General features: G+C 44.4%; 1 protein-coding gene across 2 annotated transcripts in view; it reads left to right on the forward strand.

Annotated features, from left to right (window-relative positions):
- Window positions 1-20882, forward strand: part of LOC139391633 (histone-lysine N-methyltransferase 2B-like) — an 83400-nt gene that overhangs the window by 55037 nt on the left and 7481 nt on the right. For both annotated transcript variants that reach the window (XR_011629585.1, XM_071139019.1), the window contains exons 23-30: window positions 1171-1305; window positions 1677-1835; window positions 1976-2093; window positions 12623-12701; window positions 12958-13115; window positions 13371-13529; window positions 13773-16224; window positions 16377-16484. Coding sequence is in view for 1 of the 2 variants with exons in the window: in XM_071139019.1 (XP_070995120.1) it covers window positions 1171-1305; window positions 1677-1835; window positions 1976-2093; window positions 12623-12701; window positions 12958-13115; window positions 13371-13529; window positions 13773-16224; window positions 16377-16484 (3368 nt within the window). In the remaining variant the exon portion in view is untranslated. The remainder of the gene's footprint in view (window positions 1-1170; window positions 1306-1676; window positions 1836-1975; window positions 2094-12622; window positions 12702-12957; window positions 13116-13370; window positions 13530-13772; window positions 16225-16376; window positions 16485-20882) is intronic.

Raw genomic sequence — 20882 nt, forward strand, 5'->3', positions numbered from 1 at the left:
GAACGGCATAGGCAAGGTGCAATAGATGGTATAAAATACAGTATACACGTGATATGGGTAATGTAAGATGTGTGAACATTATTGAAGTGTCATTATTTATAGTGCATTGTATAAAGTGACTAGTGATCCATTTATTAAAGTGGTCAGTGATTGGGTCTCAATGTAGGGAGCAGCCTCTGAGTTAGTGATTGCTATTTATGTAGGAAAGGATCGCTGATGTGGAACCCGGACTCTTTTGAGAAGAGGCAAGTGGTGCTTAACCAAGGCACACAGACAGAACCTGGTCATCCTCTCTCTTCAAGTAGCCTCCTATAACTGGCAACAGAGCGCACAGGAGCCGGTAGAGGAAGTCATCTGAAACACCAAGCCCCAGCCGTCCCCTAGTCTCGTACACAAACTGATTAGAGCGAGGGCAGCCTGAGCATGCGCCGAGACATAAGACAACAAACATGGATAGCTATTAATTTATTGGGGGCGTGGTGGCAAACCCGAACCCACCTTGTCGTATCGGTCTCATTACCTGTCTTATCTATTGCTGAAGCCAGGCCAAGCAATTAGAAGAATAACTCATTGTTTGTACTGTTCTCACAAGTTTCCTAATCATAAACTACAGTACACGACGTCCAGGGCGTGAGCACGCTCTACAACCTAAGGGACAGTTAAGTTGGCGCGACATAAGTCTCGTGTTCCGATTATTTGTTTAAGTACTGTGAAATGTACCTGTTCACACCAAGGTGAAGAGTGGAATAATTGAAAGAATGAATCCGAGTCTCACGCTTATCACATGTGGAAGGAGGGGCTTCCAGCGAGCCCTGTATTTCATTGGCCTTGTCGGGCGTGATTGTAGATCCTTCAACCGAAGTCGTGAGTGTGCGACTCCTCCATAGTGTGTTGTACCGAAGATGACTGACTGAAAGAGAATGCATTTTTGTTGTGGCCATACACCCGATTCAATTGGTGAACTAATCAACAAGCACATAACTAGTTGAGTTTGTTCTTCTATGCGGCTAAAACAAATAATTTATTCTGTTTGGGGTACTCAGGAATCGGAGTTGTGAAACACTTCTGTAGTACATTATACCCACAGTAATGGTATTAGCAGCTATTCAGACATCCCAGAATGTTGTCTCAGGTCCACTCTAAATCTGAATTTCCTCGTTTTTATTGAAGGACGCAGGCAGGCTGCTGTACCTGGGGCAGAACGAGTGGGCCCACGTCAACTGCTGCTTGTGGTCCGCTGAGGTGTACGAAGACAACGGAGCTCTACTCCAAGTACACAGTGCTGTCTCCAGGGGGCGCCACATGGTAAGAATGCATTGAACATAACCATAGCTGCGCCTCAAATGTCACCCTGTTTCCTATGAAGTGCACTACTTTTGACCAGGGCCCATAGTGGGCTATGTAGGGAATAGGGTGACATTTGGGACACATATCAAAGCTGGAGTACGTCCTTACCCAATAGACTTTGTATTCAGACATAGGTGTGCAGTTTCCTGTTTTTAACATTGGAACAATAAAGCTCCTATTATTTTATGGCAAAGAGAGAATTGTTTTGTCAAGTCTGCTATGCCCATTTTAGTTATAATGAGAATGTTTACTCTTCAGGGAGTTTTCTGCTAGTCGTTCTCATTCTGTTTTCTTTTCTCTTCTACTCATTGTACCGTTCTTCCCTACAGCGCTGTGAGCGTTGTGGCCAGGCGGGGGCGACTGTTGGCTGCTGTCTCTCATCCTGTCAAAGTAACTACCACTTCATGTGCGCCCGCGCCCGCAACTGTGTCTTCCAGGAGGACAGGAAGGTCTTCTGCTCCAGGCACCGCGACCTCGTCAGTGAGAAGGTGAACTTTTAGAAATGGGCTGAGGCGCACACAAAGAAACAGTCATCTTTCCAACAGTGCGCACCACCACTTTCACTGTGACTTGTCAGCGGCATCCAAACTTATGTCTCAGGATTTGCACTCTCGTTTCCACTCTCCAGATGGTGTCTGGGAATGGGTTTGAAGTTCTCCGGCGGGTCTACGTGGACTTCGAAGGGATCAGCCTCCGTAGGAAGTTTCTGACTGGCCTGGAGCCAGAGTCTATAAATATGACCATTGGTGAGTATGTGCACATCCCCAATGGCACCCTATTCCCTATGTAGTGCACTGCTTTTAACCCTTTACACTCGTGGGAATGAGCCTATATGGATAGGGCTACATTGAAATGTTTTTTTTACAGAAGAAATATGGAAAGCATATGCATACCCTTGGAAGCAATTACAAGGGAACAGTTAGGAGATTGTGGGGAAATTATGAAGACACGGCAGTTCACCTGACACAAGACTGAGTCTAAACATTACACTGTGATTTTATGAACATTTTACATTTACTGTACTTTCCAATGCATTTGTTGAAATGAAATCTGAAAATACTCTGGATACATTCAGTAACATAAGAATAATATTGGAAAATTTAGTGTAGGTGCATCTATTTTTTTAAATGCCAAAGGTTTGAGAGAGGTCCAACTGGTGTATACAAGTGTCCACACAGCTCTCCAAAGTATGCACAGTAAGTCAATTCAATACACTTGTATGACTCAAAGAAGAGTCTCCCAACTGTAAGGTGCTTTTTTGAGCTCTCCTAGCTGTGCCATTGATGAACTAGAGCAAGCACACTTATAGTTGTTTTTGTTTGGAACAAAGCCCTGCAACTCAATATTAGGTAAATGTTCTTAATATTTTGTACACTCAGTGCATGTCACTCTACAATCCAAAATAGTAGGAAACTTCACATATTTTATTGAGCAACTTGTCGACAAAGAAATAGCCTATTCCAAGCAAACTCTGGGACAGTTGTGAGACAATAGATCCCAAATTGATTTGATTTTAAATTCATACAACCAGTAGACTTAGGTTACATAAAAAATAAATATTCAAAAGCAAGGAGTTTGATGCATCAGACAGATCGGACAGTTTAGCCTAAAATGTGGATCAACTATTTAAAATCTAATTCTATGTCACATGTGCCCTGAATACAACAACCTTAGAGAAATGCTTACTTACAATCCCTCAACCAATAACGCTTTAAGAAGTAAAATAAATAAATAAACATGTTAACTTCTTATGGCTGCAGGGGCAGTATTGAGTAGCTTGAATGAAAGGTGCCCAGAGTAAACGGCCTGCTCCTCAGTCCCAGTTGCTAATATATGCATATTATTAGTAGTAGTATTGGAGAGAAAACACTCTGAAGTTTCTAAAACTGTTTGAATGATGTCTGTGAGTATAACATAACTCATATGGCAGTCAAAAACCTGAGAAGAAATCCAAACAGGAAGTGGGAAATCTGAGGTTTGTAGATTTTGAACTCAGCCCTATCGAATATACAGTGGGATATGGTTCAAGTTGCACTTCCTACGGCTTCCACGAGATGTCAACTGTCTTTAGAAACTTGAACGTGTCTTCTACTGTGATGTGGGGCCGGATGAGAGCTCTTTGAGTCAGTGGTCTGGCAGAGAGCCAGGTCCTGGTCACGCACATTTCACATGATAGCAACCTGCGTTCCATGGCTTTTCTACAGACAATGGAATTCTCCGGTTGGAACGTAATTGAAGATTTATGATAAAAACATCCTAGAGATTGATTCTATACTTGGTTTGAAATGTTTCTACGACCTGTAATATTACTTTTTGAACTTTTCGTCCGACGTTCGGCTGGACCTGCACGAGCGTTTCGATTTGTGTACTAAACGGACATTATCAAACAAATCAAACATTTAATGTGGAACTGGGATTCCTGGGAGTGCATTCTGATGAAGATCATCAAAGGTAAGGGAATATTTATAATGTTATTTCTGATTTCTGTTGACTCCAACATGGCGGATATTTTTTTTTTCTGAGCGCTGTTCTCAGATTATTGCATGGTTTGCTTTTTCCGAAATCTGACACAGCGGTTGCATTAAGGAGAGGTATATCTATATTTCCCCATGTCTAACAATTGTTTTTTCATTGACATTTATAATGAGTATTTCTGTAAAATGATGTGTTTCTGCAATATCACTGGATGTTTTTGGAACTAGTGAACCAATGTATACAGATTTTTTTTATATAAATATGAACTTTATCAAACAAAACATACATGTATTGTGTAACATGAAGTCCTATAAGTGTCATCTGATGAAGGTTAGTGATTAATTTTATCTCTTGTGCTTTTTGTGACTCCTCTCTTTGGCTGGAAAAATGGCTGTGTTTTTCTGTGAGTTGGTGGTGACCTAACATAATTGTTTGGTGCTTTCGCTGTAAAGCCTATTTGAAATCGGACACTGGTGGGATTAACAACAAGATTACCTTTAAAACGTTATAAGATACTGCTATGAGAATTTTGTTCTCAATGTTCATAAACTGAACTTCAATTAAAATCCTCTGTCTGTTACTAAGAATTTGTAAGGTTCTTATTAAAATGAAAGTCAGAGGCCAGTCTACCGTAGTCGGCAAGGTTTATTTACGAGAGCGCTGCAGTACATATACAAAGACATTCCTTTTATAACTTTCTCTTACCCTACACTCATACATACACATCAACAGGAATTTTCTCATGAGTCTCACCACAGTTTATTACCACTCAGCTGACAGTTCCAGTCTCCCCCAGATACGAGAGCTCTGGAGGGGCTCTCCCTGTCTTATCTAATCTCCCCAGAGTTTCAGCCAGGTCGGTTCAAACATTGGTTTAATGCACCTCTTCGTTCTCTTTCGACACACACATACATTCCTTTCTTCCTAGGTTTATGCTACATAACCCCTTCCTAATGAACAAACATTATTTATCATTCTAGAAATACAGGGTAGAATTCTGTTATAATTCTACATTAAATGTATACATGTATGTTTGAGAAATTTTAATTGAGATTTCTGTTTTGAATTTGGCGCCCGGCACTTTCACTGATTTGTCATATCTTGCAGCCCTAAGTTTTAAAAAAAAAAGAAAGAAAATGTAATGTTTAATAATAAACAGCAGCAGTAAAATAACAAGAGGCTATATGCAGGGGGTACCGGTACAGACTCGATGTGCGGGGGCACCGGTTAGTCGAGGTAATATGTACATGTAGGTAGAGTTAAAGTGATTATAAACAGAGTAGCAGCAGCGTAAAAGAGAGGTCTTGAGTAGCCCTTTGATTAGCTGTTCAGGAGTCCTATGGCTTGGGGGTAGAAGCTGTTAAGAAACCTTTTGGACCTAGACTTGGCGCTCCGGTACTACTTGCCGTGCGGTAGCAGAGAGAAGTCAATGACTAGGGTGGCTGGAGTCTTTGACCATTTTTAGGGCCTTCTTCTGACACAGCCTGGTATAGAGGTCCTGGATGGCTTGACCCCAGTAATGTACTTGGCCGTACGCCCTTTCCTCTGTAATGCCTTACGGTCGGAGGCCGAGCAGTTGCCATACCAGGCAGTGATGCAACCAGTCAGGATGCTCTTGATGGTGCACCTGTAGAATGTTTTGCGGATCTGAGGACCCATGCCAAATCTTTTCAGTCTCCTGAGGAGGAATAGTCTTTGTCGTGCCCTCTTCACGACTGTCTTAGTGTGTTTGAACCATGATAGTTTGATGTGGACACCAAGGAACTTGAAGCTCTCAACCTGTTCCACTACATCCCGTCGATGAGAATGGGGGTGTGGGCCTCCCGAGTGGCGCAGTGGTCGAAGGCCAAACCCTCCCTAACCCGGATGACACTTTGCCACCAGAGACTCTGGGCTCGAGCTCAGGCTCTGTCGCAGCCGGCCGCGACCGGGAGGTCCATGGGGTGACGCACAATTGGCCCAGCGTCGTCCGGGTTAGGGAGTATTTGGCCGGCAGGGATATCCTTGTCTCATCGCGCACTAGTGACTCCTGTGGAGGGCCGGGTGCCGTGCAAGCTGACCAAGTCGCCAGGTGTACAGTGTTTTCTCCGACACATTGGTGCGGCTGGCTTCCGGGTTGAATGTGCATTGTGTCAAGAAGCAGTGCGGCCAGGTTCGGTTGTGTTTCGGAGGACGCATGGCTCTCGACCTTCGCCTCCGTGCGGGAGGCCGTGCGGGAGTTGCAGCGATGAGACAAGACTAACTACTACCAATTGGATACCATGAAATTGGGTAGAAAAAAGGGGGTACAAAAAAGTGGGGGCTTGCTCGGTCCTCCTTTTCCTGTAGTCCACAATCTTCTCTTTTGTCTTGATCACGTTGAGGTAGAGGTTGTTGTCCTGACACCATCGACCATGCAGTCATGAGTGAACAGGGAGTACGGGATGGGACGGAGTACGGGATGGGACTGAGCACGTGCTCAACACAGGTGCCCCTGTGTTGAGGATCAGCTTGGCGGATGTGTTGTTCCCTACCCTTACCACCTAGGGGCGGCCCGTCAGGATCCAGTTGCAGATGGAAGTGTTTAGTCCCAGGGTCCTTAGCGATGAGCTTTGATGGCACTATGGTGTTGAATTCTGAGCTGTAGTCAATGAATAGTATTCTCACATAGGTGTTCCTTTTGTCCAGGTGGGAAAGGGCAGTGTGGAGTGCAATAGAGATTGCATCATCTGGATCTGTTGGGGAGGTATGCAAATTGGAGTGTGTCTAGTGTTTCTGGGATAATGGTCTTTATGTGAGCCATGACCAGCCTTTCAAATCACTTCATGGCTACAAACGTGAGTGCTACTGGTCGTTTAGGCAGGTTACCTTAGTGTTCTTTGGCACAAGCACTATGGTGGTCTGCTTGAAACATGTTGGTATTACAGACTCGGGCAGGGTTGAAAATGTCAGTGAAGACACTTGTCAGTTGGTCAGCGCATGCAAGGAGTACACGTCCTGGTAATCCGTCTGGCCCTGCGACCTTGCGAATGTTATGCATGTTTCAGTGTTACTTGCCTCAGTCATTTAGCTCTGGTAGGTTTGTGTCACTGGGCAGCATTTCTTCACATAAGTGCAGCAGTGCGTACAAGGCAGTAGGCTATGCGCAAATGTTTGTTCCATAATGCAACACTGTTGTCAAAAAAGGCACTGCACTTTTCATGTGACAGAAATGAAATTGTGTTAGAAATTAAGAAAGAGAGGAGATCTAATGGGCAACAACGAGCATGGGTTGATAATGACTTGGATTGTGCCTTTTGCTACTGGACAATGAAAGGAGCTTATTTATGGTAGCGTGGCCAGATGGAAGCCACTTGTCAGTAAAAGGCACATGACAGCCCACTTGGAGTTTGCCAAAAGGTACCTAAAGGACTCTTAGACCATGAGAAACAAGCTTCTTTGGTCTGATGAAACCAAGATTGAACCCTTTGGCCTGAATGCCAAGCACCACGTCTGCAGGAAACCTGGCATCATCCCTATGGTCAAGCATGGTGGCAGCATCATGCTGTGGGGATGTTTTTTTCAGTGGCAGGGACTGGGAGACTAGTCAGAATCGAGGGGAAAGATGAACGGAGCAAAGTAAAGAGTGCGCCTTGATGAAAACCTGCTGCGGAGTGCTCAGGATCTCCGCCTGGGGTGAAGGTTCACCTTCCAACAGGACAACGACCCTAAGCACACAGCCAAGACGACGCAGGAGTGGCTACATGAGAAGTCTCTGAATATCGTTGAGCGGCCCAGCCAGAGCCTGGACTTGAACCCGGTCTAACATCTCTGGAGAGACAAGAAAATAGCTGTGCAGCGACACTCCCATTCCAACCTGACAGAGCTTGAGAGGATCTACAGAGAAGAATGTGAGAAACAAGAACGAAATGGCAATCTGCGAAGGCCAGCAGCAGGAGGAGCAAGGTCGTTTTTTTTTTTTTTTTCCCTTCTGATTAGGCTATCTTGATCTCTGGCTCCGAGTCATTTTTGTGTCTTAATTATTAATTAAGAGATAATAAGAGATTTTATTTAAACACATAGGTGTCTTCTTTTTTTTTTTTAAATAGACGTTTTAAAAACTTCTACCAATTGATTGGTCGACTACTTTTGGTCGACCAATATATAAAAAAATGTTGGACAGGCCTAATATGTTTTCAAAATGCGTACTGCCTCTTGCTCATTGCAAATGAGTGGCAGGTAGCCTAGCGGTTAGTGCGTTGGGCCAGTAACCAAAAGGTTGCTAGAACAAATCCCCGAGCTGACAAGGTAAAAATCTGTTGTTCTGCCCCTGAACAAGGCAGTTAACCCACTTCCTAGGCCGTCATTGTAAATAAGAATTTGTTCTTTAACTTGCCTAGTTAAATAAAGGTGCGTGACGCATTGATGAAGCCTACCTTCCTATGCATTTGCTGTTTGAGAAATTTATCACACTTTCTGACAGATGTTCCACTCACAGGCTGTATCTGTATGCTCGACGCATGTGATAAATAAGATAAATATATAAATGAGATACATACTGTACTCATGCCAATTTAATTCCACTAAATCGTGCAAATTAACTAGGGATGCACGATCTGTGAACATATCTGAATCGGCCAATATTAGCTAAAAATGCCATCATCGGTATCGGACCGATGTCTAGTTTAACGCTGATGGTAAAAAACGATGTCAAACCGTGCATACCTATATGACGTAGTTACATGACGTAATGACGCCACATTACGTCATGGTCGAGCACTGGTACACACTACCAAGTGCGCTATTTTTCAGATGTTACCCTACAGGAGTTACACAGTAATAGCGTCACTGCTAATAGCTTCACGACATACATACTATGGAACGCCGTTTGGGTCTTTGCATGTTACAGTAGCACTGTCAAAGCTGTACAAAAAAGTCTGCAAACACTGGCCACGAACGATTTGTTTGCAATACCGCGTTGGTAATAAAGCATAATTTGTTCGACCACAACTTCTGGGGTAGCTAGTTTTAGCTTGGTACCTAGCTAGCACCTATATAACCAGCCTGAAAACAATGACCAGTAGAACCTGCAGTCATTTTCATTATTCTTAGCAATGATTTAAATATCCTTGTAAGTACTAGCTAGGCAGCAACTTGTTGTTGGCCTAATGAATTGAAGTTCAATTTCAAGAAAATAAATAGCTTGCCAGTTATTTAAACCTGGTGCCCAAAGCTAACGTTTTTAGCAGCCAGCTAGCTTCATCTGGCTAGTGTGCCTCGACCGGACCGGGTTCAGTGTTTTGAAGCTAGCCACAATAAGGATTAGGCACAATAGTGGAATTTGCGGTTTGCCCTCAAAATACATGTCATTGACAGTGACGCAAATGAATACAAAATAGTAGAATTGTGCCATACTGTTATTTTGAAGGCTAACAGCAAAGTCCACTGTTGTGACTAATCCTTATTGTGGCTAGCTTCACATAGTTGGGTCGGGCCAGCATTAATCAAATAAGAACTGTCTTAAAAATAGGGTTATTTTAGATGACACCTAGATTGTCGTTTTGCTATGTTTTTGGGGAAGAACATTATTTGCATCCGTGAGCTAGCTATCTTTTTTTTATGACCAGCACTGTAGGTGTGCGAGACAACTTTACCAGCATCATAGCATACGTATCGATGAATCGTTGTGACATGATAGTGTAATCAATGTCTATTAACTATGTAAAAAATGTATGAACTCATTAAATTATTGTGACGTGCAGTAATATATAGCGTCAGCGTTTACGATCACAATGTTTTATTTGTACAGTTAGAAGATGAGATGGCAGCCTCCCGGGTGGTACAGTGGTTAAGGGCGCTGTACTGCAGTGCCAGCTGTGCCATCAGAGTCCCTGGGTTCGCGCCCAGGCTCTGTCGTAACCGGCCGCGACCGGGAGGTCCGTGGGGCGACGCACAATTGGCCTAGCGTCGTCCGGGTTAGGGAGGGCTTGGTCGGTAGGGGTGTCCTTGTCTCATCGCGCATCAGCGACTCCTGTGGCGGGCCGGGCGCAGTGCGCGCTAACCAAGGTGGTACACGGTGTTTCCTCCGACACATAGGTGCGGCTGGCTTCCGGGTTGGATGCGCGCTGTGTTAAGAAGCAGTGCGGCTTGGTTGGGTTGTGTATCGGAGGACGCATGACTTTCAACCTTCGTCTCTCCCGAGCCCGTACTGGAGTTGTAGTTGACCAGTAGAACCTGCAGTCATTTTCATTATTCTTAGCAAATCCTTGTACTACAACAATTGGATACCACGAAATTGGGAAGAAAAAGGGGTAAAATTCAAAAAAAGACATGATGGCACCCTGGGTTGTCCTGAAAAGAATGAGCACGTTTGTTGAATTGTTTAAATGTGCACCATAATTACAATATACAGTGCCTTGCGAAAGTATTCGGCCCCCTTGAACTTTGCGACCTTTTGCCACATTTCAGGCTTCAAACATAAAGATATAAAACTGTATTTTTTTTGTGAAGAATCAACAACAAGTGGGACACAATCATGAAGTGGAACGACATTTATTGGATATTTCAAACTTTTTTAACAAATCAAAAACTGAAAAATTGGGGCGTGCAAAATTATTCAGCCCCCTTAAGTTAATACTTTGTAGCGCCACCTTTTGCTGCGATTACAGCTATAAGTCGCTTGGGGTATGTCTCTATCAGTTTTGCACATCGAGAGACTGAAATTTTTTCCCATTCCTCCTTGCAAAACAGCTCGAGCTCAGTGAGGTTGGATGGAGAGCATTTGTGAACAGCAGTTTTCAGTTCTTTCCACAGATTCTCGATTGGATTCAGGTCTGGACTTTGACTTGGCCATTCTAACACCTGGATATGTTTCTTTTTGAACCATTCCATTGTAGATTTTGCTTTATGTTTTGGATCATTGTCTTGTTGGAAGACAAATCTCCGTCCCAGTCTCAGGTCTTTTGCAGACTCCATCAGGTTTTCTTCCAGAATGGTCCTGTATTTGGCTCCATCCATCTTCCCATCAATTTTAACCATCTTCCCTGTCCCTGCTGAAGAAAAGCAGGCCCAAACCATGATGCTGCCACCACCACCATGTTTGACAGTGGGCATGGTGTGTTCAGGGTGATGAGCTGTGTTGCTTTTACACCAAACATAACGTTTTGCATTGTTGCCAAAAAGTTCAATTTTGGTTTCATCTGACCAGAGCACCTTCTTCCACATGTTTGGTGTGTCTCCCAGGTGGCTTGTGGCAAACTTTAAACAACACTGGCTTTCTTCTTGCCACTCTTCCATAAAGGCCAGATTTGTGCAATATACAACTGATTGTTGTCCTATGGACAGAGTCTCCCACCTCAGCTGTAGATCTCTGCAGTTAGTCCAGAGTGATCATGGGCCTCTAGGCTGCATCTCTGATCAGTCTTCTCCTTGTATGAGCTGAAAGTTTAGAGGGACGGCCAGGTCTTGGTAGATTTGCAGTGGTCTGATACTCCTTCCATTTCAATATTATCGCTTGCACAGTGCTCCTTGGGATGTTTAAAGCTTGGGAAATCTTTTTGTATCCAAATCCGGCTTTAAACTTCTTCACAACAGTATCTCGGACCTGCCTGGTGTGTTCCTTGTTCTTCATGATGCTCTCTGCGCTTTTAACGGACCTCTGAGACTATCACAGTGCAGGTGCATTTATACGGAGACTTGATTACACAGGTGGATTGTATTTATCATTAGTCATTTAGGTCAACATTGGATCATTCAGAGATCCTCACTGAACTTCTGGAGAGAGTTTGCTGCACTGAAAGTAAAGGGGCTGAATAATTTTGCACGCCCAATTTTTCAGTTTTTGATTTGTTAAAAAAGTTTGAAATATCCAATAAATGTCGTTCCACTTCATGATTGTTTCCCACTTGTTGTTGATTCTTCACAAAAAAATACAGTTTTATATCTTTATGTTTGAAGCCTGAAATGTGGCAAAAGGTCGCAAAGTTCAAGGGGGCCGAATACTTTCGCAAGGCACTGTATATTGATGAAATAATGGTTGATGGAAATATATTTGATTGGGCATGCATAAAAAATAAAATAAAAATCGGTCTATAGGTTCATTTTAGTGACTCACCATGACATTTGTGGCTGATACGATATTTAAAATTTTAGTGGCCTTTTTAAGCATTCTAGTACAGTTAAATAGTATACACACACATGGACGCAGCGGTCTAACTGCACTGCATCTCAGTGCAAGAGGTGTCACTACAGTCCCTGGTTCGAATCCAGGCTGTATCACATCCGGCTTTGATTGGGAGTCCCGTCGTCTGGGCCGTCATTGTAAATAAGAATTTGTTCTTAACTGACTTGCCTAGTTAAATAAAGGTAAATAAATAACATCGAGCCCTCTTAATTTACAGCATCTCCCTCACTCAAACAACAAGAAATGCGCAAACCGTCTTGTCACATTCGGTGCTCAAGTTCAGAACAGCTATCAGTCAAAACAAATACAGAGCTGTGAAGAGGAGACCCTGAGCTCTCATGTTATGTATATCATGTTACTTACTATACAGTCACTGCATTCCAAATTAGGCACTTATCAGTGTCCAAATCTGCAATTTTCAACCCATATACGGGTACGAGTTTAATACTTAACAAAAAACCCAGGCACTGGTCAAAAAGTGCATTACACAGGCTTTGTCCCAAATGGCACCCTATTCCCTGTGTCGAGGGGCTTTTGATTTGGAAGGTGTGACCATATACTCTAAAAGTTTGGCCAGTAAGGGATTTACAGTATTTTACCACCATCAATCATTTCCCCTTTTACTCGTGAAACCATCCATCTGTTTCCTTCTATATCCAGGTTCACTTCAGATCAACAGGCTGGGTGTGCTGACGGAGCAATCAGCAAATGGCGCAAGGTTGTATCCTGTGGGCTACCAGTAAGTGACCAATAATCCTCTTGTAACCCAGACATCGACAGCATCCATTTAGATTCTTCTTGTTTTGAATAATCGATTTGTGATTAATGTAGTCAGGGTTGTCATTGTATTGTTATTATAAGATTAGCAGTATAAAACTGCAGGTATTTTGTTGGAGAACTTCCCTGGAGTTCGTTTTGAAATTATATTGGGTTGTTTATCTTTTACGTTACTCACCTTTTGTCATTCTCCTTCCTCTCTGTTTTCCTACGTCCAGGTGCTCTCGGCTGTACTGGAGCACAGTGGACCCTCGGCGGCGCTGTAAGTACACCTGTAATGTGACAGAGGTGTACTCTCCACTCCCAGAGAAGCCAGGGGAACCACATTGGTGGGAGCAGGAGGAGAACCGAACCATAGCCCACAGCTTCTACAAAGGTCAGCAAACCCACCAAACCTGCCCCTCTCCCTATCTGGTAGTAGGGTGGGCACTTCAATGGATAACCTTGATGTCCCATACGTTATATTTGTTTGTTTCTTTTCATTTGAAATAATTAAGGGGGATATGTATAACAACATAATTAAGTACATTGGAATTGTACAATATTTGCTATTCAAAAGGGACAATTTACTAGAATCTACTAATTCTCAGTCTTCAAAATAAATAATGTTCCTTTTTTATTCCTTGACCAGAAATGGAAATTCCAGAGGCTGTGATGAGTCCTCTGCCCATTCAGGTATCTCTCAGCACCACCTCATCCCCCCTGAAACAGGAGCCTGGGGCCAAAACCCTTAGTTACTCACAAACCAGAAGACCAGCAGGAGGAACATCTCGACCTCTTCCCTCTCCAGGTAACATTGACATTGAGTTAGATATCGATACCAGTTTAATATCTAGTGTCAGTTAACAGGGAGATATCTCTGCTTATTTGAGGAACATTTTTACTTACAATGAGTGATATGTGGTCTTGCCTAGTTCCCTTAAATTTAAAGCACTGACTAAGTCGCTTAAGATAAGAGCGTCTGCTAAACGACATCAAATGTTAATATCACTCTGTTCCATCATGACATAACTGGTCATCTTCTAATCTCTAGGGAGTGCGATGACCAAATCCCACCACATCCTGACTCTCAGGGATCTGGGCGATACCTGCCAGCTGCGTCGCCTGTCTCGGGGCCGCCACTCCGGGGACTCCTCTTCCCCAACCGATGGCCCTGCTGGACCAATGATGCTCCGTTCAGGGGGCACCCTCCACCCCAGGTCCCTACCCTTCAGCTCCCCTCCCAGAACCAGCGAAAACCTCCTGAATTCCCCTCGGGGAGTACAACCTCACGCTGGCTCCTCCAGCTGGCGTTCCCCTCTCTTGTCCCCTTCCAGTGTTACCTCCCCTCTCTCTCTGCGGCCTGTCGCCATCGGCAGCCCACCCTCCAACCTCCCTCTGGCCCTCGGCCACTCCTCCAGGATCAGGCAGTCATTCAAAATCACAACTCCAGTGTCCACTGAGGTGCCACAAGACTTCTTAGCATCATCCGAGCCAGTAGTGGTGGTGCCCTCAAACGGAATCACATTGACAGTAAATAATATGGAGGAAGACACAGACGTCGGACCCCTGATGTCGGATCAGGACTTGCCCTTCGCGCCCTTCGACGTGGCGGACGCAGACGTGGCGGTGGCCTCTGTGCTAAACGCCAAGCTGGAGTTTGACGAGGCCTTGCTGAATGAGACTGTGGCGCTTCACTGTGGAGTTTCCCAGACAGCTGGAGGCGATGTGGAGGAGGCATTAGAGGTGGAGCCGTTAGAGGAGACCCAGAGCCAGACTCGTGGTGGGGACAACATGGATGCCAACATGGCTCCAGTATTCACCAAAGCAATGGCCACTAAAGAGGTCCTGGAGAACGGTTCCTCAGACGAAGACATGGATCACTACTTAAAGTTATCTCGTATGTTGGTGGTGTGCAAAGTCTCAAAGGACTCAGGGCAGGCAAGTCTCCCTCTCCCCCCACCAGCTCCTACGTCTCAGTCCATCTCCCAGCTTGACGGAGCGGATAACTGCTCTGAGAGTGATTCAAGCGATTCTACCTGCGATGAGGAAGAAACTCAGGAAGAGGGGAAGAGTACGGAAGATCAGGGGGCTGACAGTCAAGCCTTGTTTGAAACCTGTGACCCAAATAATGACTTGTCTATTGAAGAGGAGGTTCTGATGGAGTCTGAGCAAATGGAATCCCAGAAAGAGGTTCTTCTGGACCCCAGCAGTGGCCATTTTGTTTCGGATGACGACAGCATCAGAGAGTACCTGGCTAATAATAAAAACGTAGTGCTCGAGGATAGTGACAGCTCTGGCTCCTCTACAGATTCTCTCGTTGGAGTGGACGACGAGATGGGAGACCCAGACTTTGAGCCAGAACCCAAACCCGACCCCAAATCAACTCCTGTGAAAACCATCATGGAACGCCCTCGTCCTGTGAGCATGAAAACTATTCCACAAAAACCCACACCAGCGCAGAGAAAAATCATCAGGGTGTCCATACCCACTGGACCTGCTCTGCCTCTGAATGTAGCCTTCTCTTCGCCACCCATCGCTGTTCGAACCATTCCAAGGACAGTCACCTCCACCGCCTCCCTGACCCCATTTGTAATGAATGGCATGAACTCTATACCCTTACAGACAGGGGCCACTACGGGGAGAGCTATCGCTATCCGCCTGGCCACACCAAGACAAGCAGCTCAGCAGCAGCAGCTGACTGCCACTATTCAGTCTGCCTCCAACTCAGCCCTGTCTCCACAGGTTCTGCTAGTCAACCGTCAAGGTCAGATTCTGATGAAAGATCCAAACACTAACACCTTCCAGACAGTCAGCACCAGCTCCCCTTCCTACAGCCGCATCAGCCAGCTAGCCAAGATTATCCACAGCAGTGGTGCACTGCCCCGCGCGATTCCCCAGATGGTGGTCGTACCCGCTACATCTACACCCTCGCCACGGACAGCCGTCTTCCATAGTTCAAATCTCATCACCAGTAGCAGAAACGACAACGCCACCACACCAACCACCATTTCTAACAGAAACAACACCACACCAGCAACCACCACCAATCTCCTGATCAGGACCCCACAGAGTTTGCATGATGGGCGAGTGCTGGTCCGAGCCATGCCCATGACGCGTGGAGCGAAACAAGTGAAGGTCAAGTGCGTCTCTGTGCCCAGCTCTCCAATGATGACAGGCAACCAGGCCCAAGCTATCTTAGACAGTGCCATGGCTTCCCATCGTGAGCCCTCTCGGATACGGCCTAATATCCTCAGGGTGATCCCTTCCCAGCTGAGCCCATCCCACTTCCAAGTCCACCCGTTCCTCAACAAGCTTCAGTCACCTCTAGCCATCTCAGACACACCTGGACAAATGCTCCGCCATGAGCTGCCCACCGTACCAGAGTCTCAGGTCCGTGTCAAAAGAGTGTCCTTCGTCGCAGAGCGTCCCGGCAAGAAGAAATGTAAAACTGATTTCCTCCCGCAGACACCCTCTAGTGAACTTGATGACCTAGATGGCAGCAGGTACGGCAGAGTACAACATGAGATTATGGAATTATTACATTTTTTTATTTTACTTTTAATGTTGTAACTTTGACTGCACTGCACATTTTCCAATTGGGATAATAAAGAGATTGATTGATTTGAAAGACTAAGTCACTATTTTTCTCATACAGAAATTGTGGCGTTAGAACTAAAGCCCCAACAATGAAAGATGTGCTGGATCTGGACCAGGAGAAAGTTGAGCCCAAGGTCATCCTACCAACAGAACCTGAGAAGATCAGGTTAGTTTCTTCTCAAACATGACCATAGCAAGATGGATGCCAGAAATGCGCACTGCAAGGTACATTTTTTGTTGTTGTTGATATTTTAGAATGCATAAGTACGGAGCCCTTTAGGGGTCATGGTGGTGAAAAATTGGAACAAAGGCTAATCCATTCCCTTTTTTCTTTTTTTTCAAACATTCCCTCAAATATTTAAAGTAATTCCCTCGTATAAAAAATTGCTCCCTGACTAGAAAAAGTAGTTCCCTCAATTGTATTAGTTCCCTCGGATCTCCCCTGCAGATCTCTTGGCTTACAAGAATGGCATTCTCCTTATGTAGGCCTACCCGGTCCCATTCCCACTTGGCCGATAACATATTGCAGCCTTATTGTAAGTCTATTTAGTTAATTAAATCAAATCAAATGTTATTTGTCACATACATATGGTTAGCAGACGTTAATGCGAGTGTAGTGAAATGCTTGTGCTTCTCGTTCCTACATTGCAGTAATAACCAACGAGTAGTCTAACCTAACAATTCCAAAACTACCACCTTATACACACAAGTGTAAAGGGATAAAAAAATATGTACATAAAGATATATGAATGATGGTGATGAATGATGGTGATGAGTGATGGTACAGAACGCCATAGGCAAGATGCAGTAGATGGTACCGAGTACAGTATGAGATATGAGATGAATAATGTAGGGTCTGTAAACAAAGTGGCATAGTTTAAAGTGGCTAGTGATACATGTATTACATAAAGATGCAGTAGATGATATAGAGTACAGTATATACATATACATATGAGATGAGTAATGTAGGGTATGTTAACATTATATTAAGAGGCATTGTTTAAAGTGGCTAGTGATACATTTTTTACATCAATTTCCATTATTAAAGTGGCTGGAGTTGAGTCAGTATGTTGGCAGCAGACACTCAATGTTAGTGATGGCTGTTTAACAGTCTGATGGCCTTGAGATAGAAGCTGTTTTTCAGTCTCTCGGTCCCTGCTTTGATGCACCTGTACTGACCTCGTCTTCTGGATGATAGCGGGGTGAACAGGCAGTGGCTCGGGTGGTTGTTGTCCTTGATGATCTTTATGGCCTTCCTGTGACATCGGGTGGTGTAGGTGTCCTGGAGGGCAGGTATTTTGCCCCCGGTGATGCGTTGTGCAGACCTCACTACCCTCTGGAGAGGCTTACGATTGTGGGCGGAGCAGTTGCCGTACCAGGCGGTGATACAGCCCGACAGGATGCTCTCGATTGTGCATCTGTAGAAGTTTGTGTGCTTTTGGTGACAAGCCACATTTCTTCAGCCTCCTTCAGCGCCTTCTTCACAACGCTGTCTGTGTGGGTGGACCAATTCAGTTTGTCTGTGATGTGTACGCCGAGGAACTTAACACTTACTACCCTCTCCAATACTGTCCCGTCGATGCGGATAGGAGGGTGCTCCCTCTGCTCTTTCCTGAAGTCCACAATCATCTCCTTTGTTTTGTTGACGTTGGGTGTGAGGTTATTTTCCTGACACCACACTCCCTGTAGGCCGTCCCGTTGTTGTTGGTAATCAAGCCTACCACTAGTGTCGTCCGCAAACCTAATGATTTGAGTTGGAGGCTGTTACAGGAATTATATTCCTCTGTTTTAATACCCAATTAAAATTAAACTCTGTCAATTCAAAAGAATTTGTATGACTCTTATTTGTATAAAATGGACAGAGACCAGTCTTAAAAGTCAACCAGCAGCGTTTATTCTCGAGAGTACTGCCCATTATACATTTTACCCCAGGTTATAAACTGAATATGACGTCATTAGTTTTAGTACTAGCCCGTGTCATCTCCGCTCCAGTACAATGGCTGTATGGTTCTCAAGCTTTCTCACCAGCGTCTCTCCCTATTAAGATAATTTATGAACAGAGCCCAGGTCTGCCTGTGTAGATAAGCATTCTAGCCAGTCTGGCTATAAGTTCATTTATTTCTACCAAGGAACAGACAGTCATTGTTCTAATTCTTGATTATATTTACACACGTTATATTCATACATATACAGTAATATAATAGTATTCTGATTAGTCAGTCCTGATTGAAATGTATACATAATTAGTCATTATTGATCAAAATTCCCTTATCAGAGGCGTGCATGGCCACGCAGTCGTGGGTGAACAGGAAGTACAGGAGAGGGCTGAGCACGCACTCTTGTGGGGCCCCAGTGTTGAGGATCAGCGGGGTGGAGATGTTGTTACCTACCCTCACCACCTGGGGGGCGGCCCGTCAGGAAGTCCAGGACCCAGTTGCACAGGGCGGGGTCGAGACCCAGGGTCTCGAGCTTGATGACGAGTTTGGAGGGTGCTATGGTGTTAAATGCTGAGCTGTAGTCGATGAACAGCTTTCTTACATAGGTATTCCTCTTGTCCAGAAGGGTTAGGGCAGAATGCAGTGTGGTTGCGATTGGGGTGGTAAGCAAATTGGAGTGGGTCTTGGGTGTCAGGTAGGGTGGAGGTGATATGGTCCTTGACTAGTCTCTCAAAGCACTTCATTATGACGGAAGTGAGTGCTACGGGGCGGTAGTCGTTTAGCTCAGTTACCTTAGCTTTTTTGGGAACAGGAACAATGGTGGCCCTCTTGAAGCATGTGGGAACAGCAGATTGGGATAAGGATTGATTGAATATGTCCGTAAACACACCAGCCAGCTGGTCTGCGCATGCTCTGAGGACGCGGCTGGGGGTGCCGTCTGGGCCTGCAGCCTTGCGAGGGTTTACACGTTTAAATTTTTTACTCACGTTAGCTACAGTTAAGGAAAGTCCACAGGTTTTGGTAGCGGGCTGTGTCAGTGGCACTGTATTGTCCTCTGCATGCTTCAAATGGTGATGATCAGTGCCCATTCAATAGCTTAGTTTGTGTTTTCATATGCCTATAAGGGCAAATATAGCAATTAAAATCCCTTAATTGGGCTAAGTAATTTCAACAGCCTAAAAAGCCAGGAGTCATAATTGAATGATGCATGTTTATAATGCAAACCAAATACACTTTGTGCAAACTCCTATTCATACACTTGGACAACATGAACAGTTGTCCATTTTGAGCGCCTCTCATCCCTTCGACCCTGTGTGTTACCGGCTTCCTGCAGTTTGGTCTATACATCCACTAAAACATGGCACCAGCCAAGCGCCTGGATGTGTTTTTGACTTAACAATTGTGCATGTGACTCATCGGAGGCAGAAAGGCAATGCAAATGTAGTGTGCATAGTTTCCAAGAGGCTTCAGTGTTAACAGGTGCAATGAAGCGCTCTCATCCCAGAGCTAGGCAGGAATTATTTCTGGCTCAGCTCCTTGATCTATAGCCTTTCTATACTCCAGGGGAGTTCGTTACCATCCTAGCATGGTAATTAGCTAATATGCAGGTGACCGTACTGTCATCGCAACAAAGCGAATAGCGGTCAGTTTTTGTTATGAACATAGAGCCAGAGCCTCTTTAAACCATCAATCTGTGCATGGTTGGCTAAGTCACTATACAGCTATAGCGAGCAAGATGCCTTGCAGCGCAGTCGCACATACACAGCAGCAGCATGCTTCTGAAATTCTGGGAAATGGTTGCAGAGAGACAGAATGCCGATTCTGAGGACTATTTTATTTTTATTTTATTTGACTAGGCAAGTCAGTTAAGAACAAATTCTTATTTTGAATGACGGCCTAGGAACTGTGGGTTAACTGCCTTGTTCAGGGGCAGAACGACAGATATGTAACTAGTCAGCTCGGGGATTTGATCTTGCAACCTTTTGGTTACTAGTCCAACGCTCTAACCACTAGGCTACGCTGCCCCAACATGATTGAGGGAACAAATTCAAGCAATGGATTAATACAATTGAGTGATCTACTTTTTATATTGAGGAAACTAATGAAAAAACTGAAGGAACTGATTAGCCTGGCTGTTTTTTTCTCTCCTCCATAACCCATAAGGGTCTCCATACATACAGTGCATTCCGGAAAGTATTCAGACCACTTTTTTCCCACATTTTGTTACGTTACAGCCTTATACTAAAATGGATTAAATAAAAATATGTTTCATCAATCTACACACACTACCCCATAATGACAAAGCGAAAAGTTTTTGTTGTTGTAACAAATGTATTAAACATTTAAAAAAAACGGATACCTTATTTACATAAGTATTCAGACACTTTGCTATGACATTGGAAATTGAGCTCAGGTGCATCCTTTTTCCATTGATCATCCTTAACTTCTACAGGAGTAGTGTCAGGTAGGGTGGAGGTGATATGGTCCTTGACTAGGATTTTCCTCTGGTTTTTGCCTGCAATATCAGTTCTGTTATACTCAGACAATATTTTTACAGTTTTGGAAACTTTAGAATGTTTTCTATCCTAATCTGACAATTATATGCATATTCTAGTTTCTGGGGCTGA

The sequence above is a fragment of the Oncorhynchus clarkii genome, chromosome 32 (assembly GCF_045791955.1).
Source record: "Oncorhynchus clarkii lewisi isolate Uvic-CL-2024 chromosome 32, UVic_Ocla_1.0, whole genome shotgun sequence".
Taxonomy (NCBI): domain Eukaryota; kingdom Metazoa; phylum Chordata; class Actinopteri; order Salmoniformes; family Salmonidae; genus Oncorhynchus; species Oncorhynchus clarkii.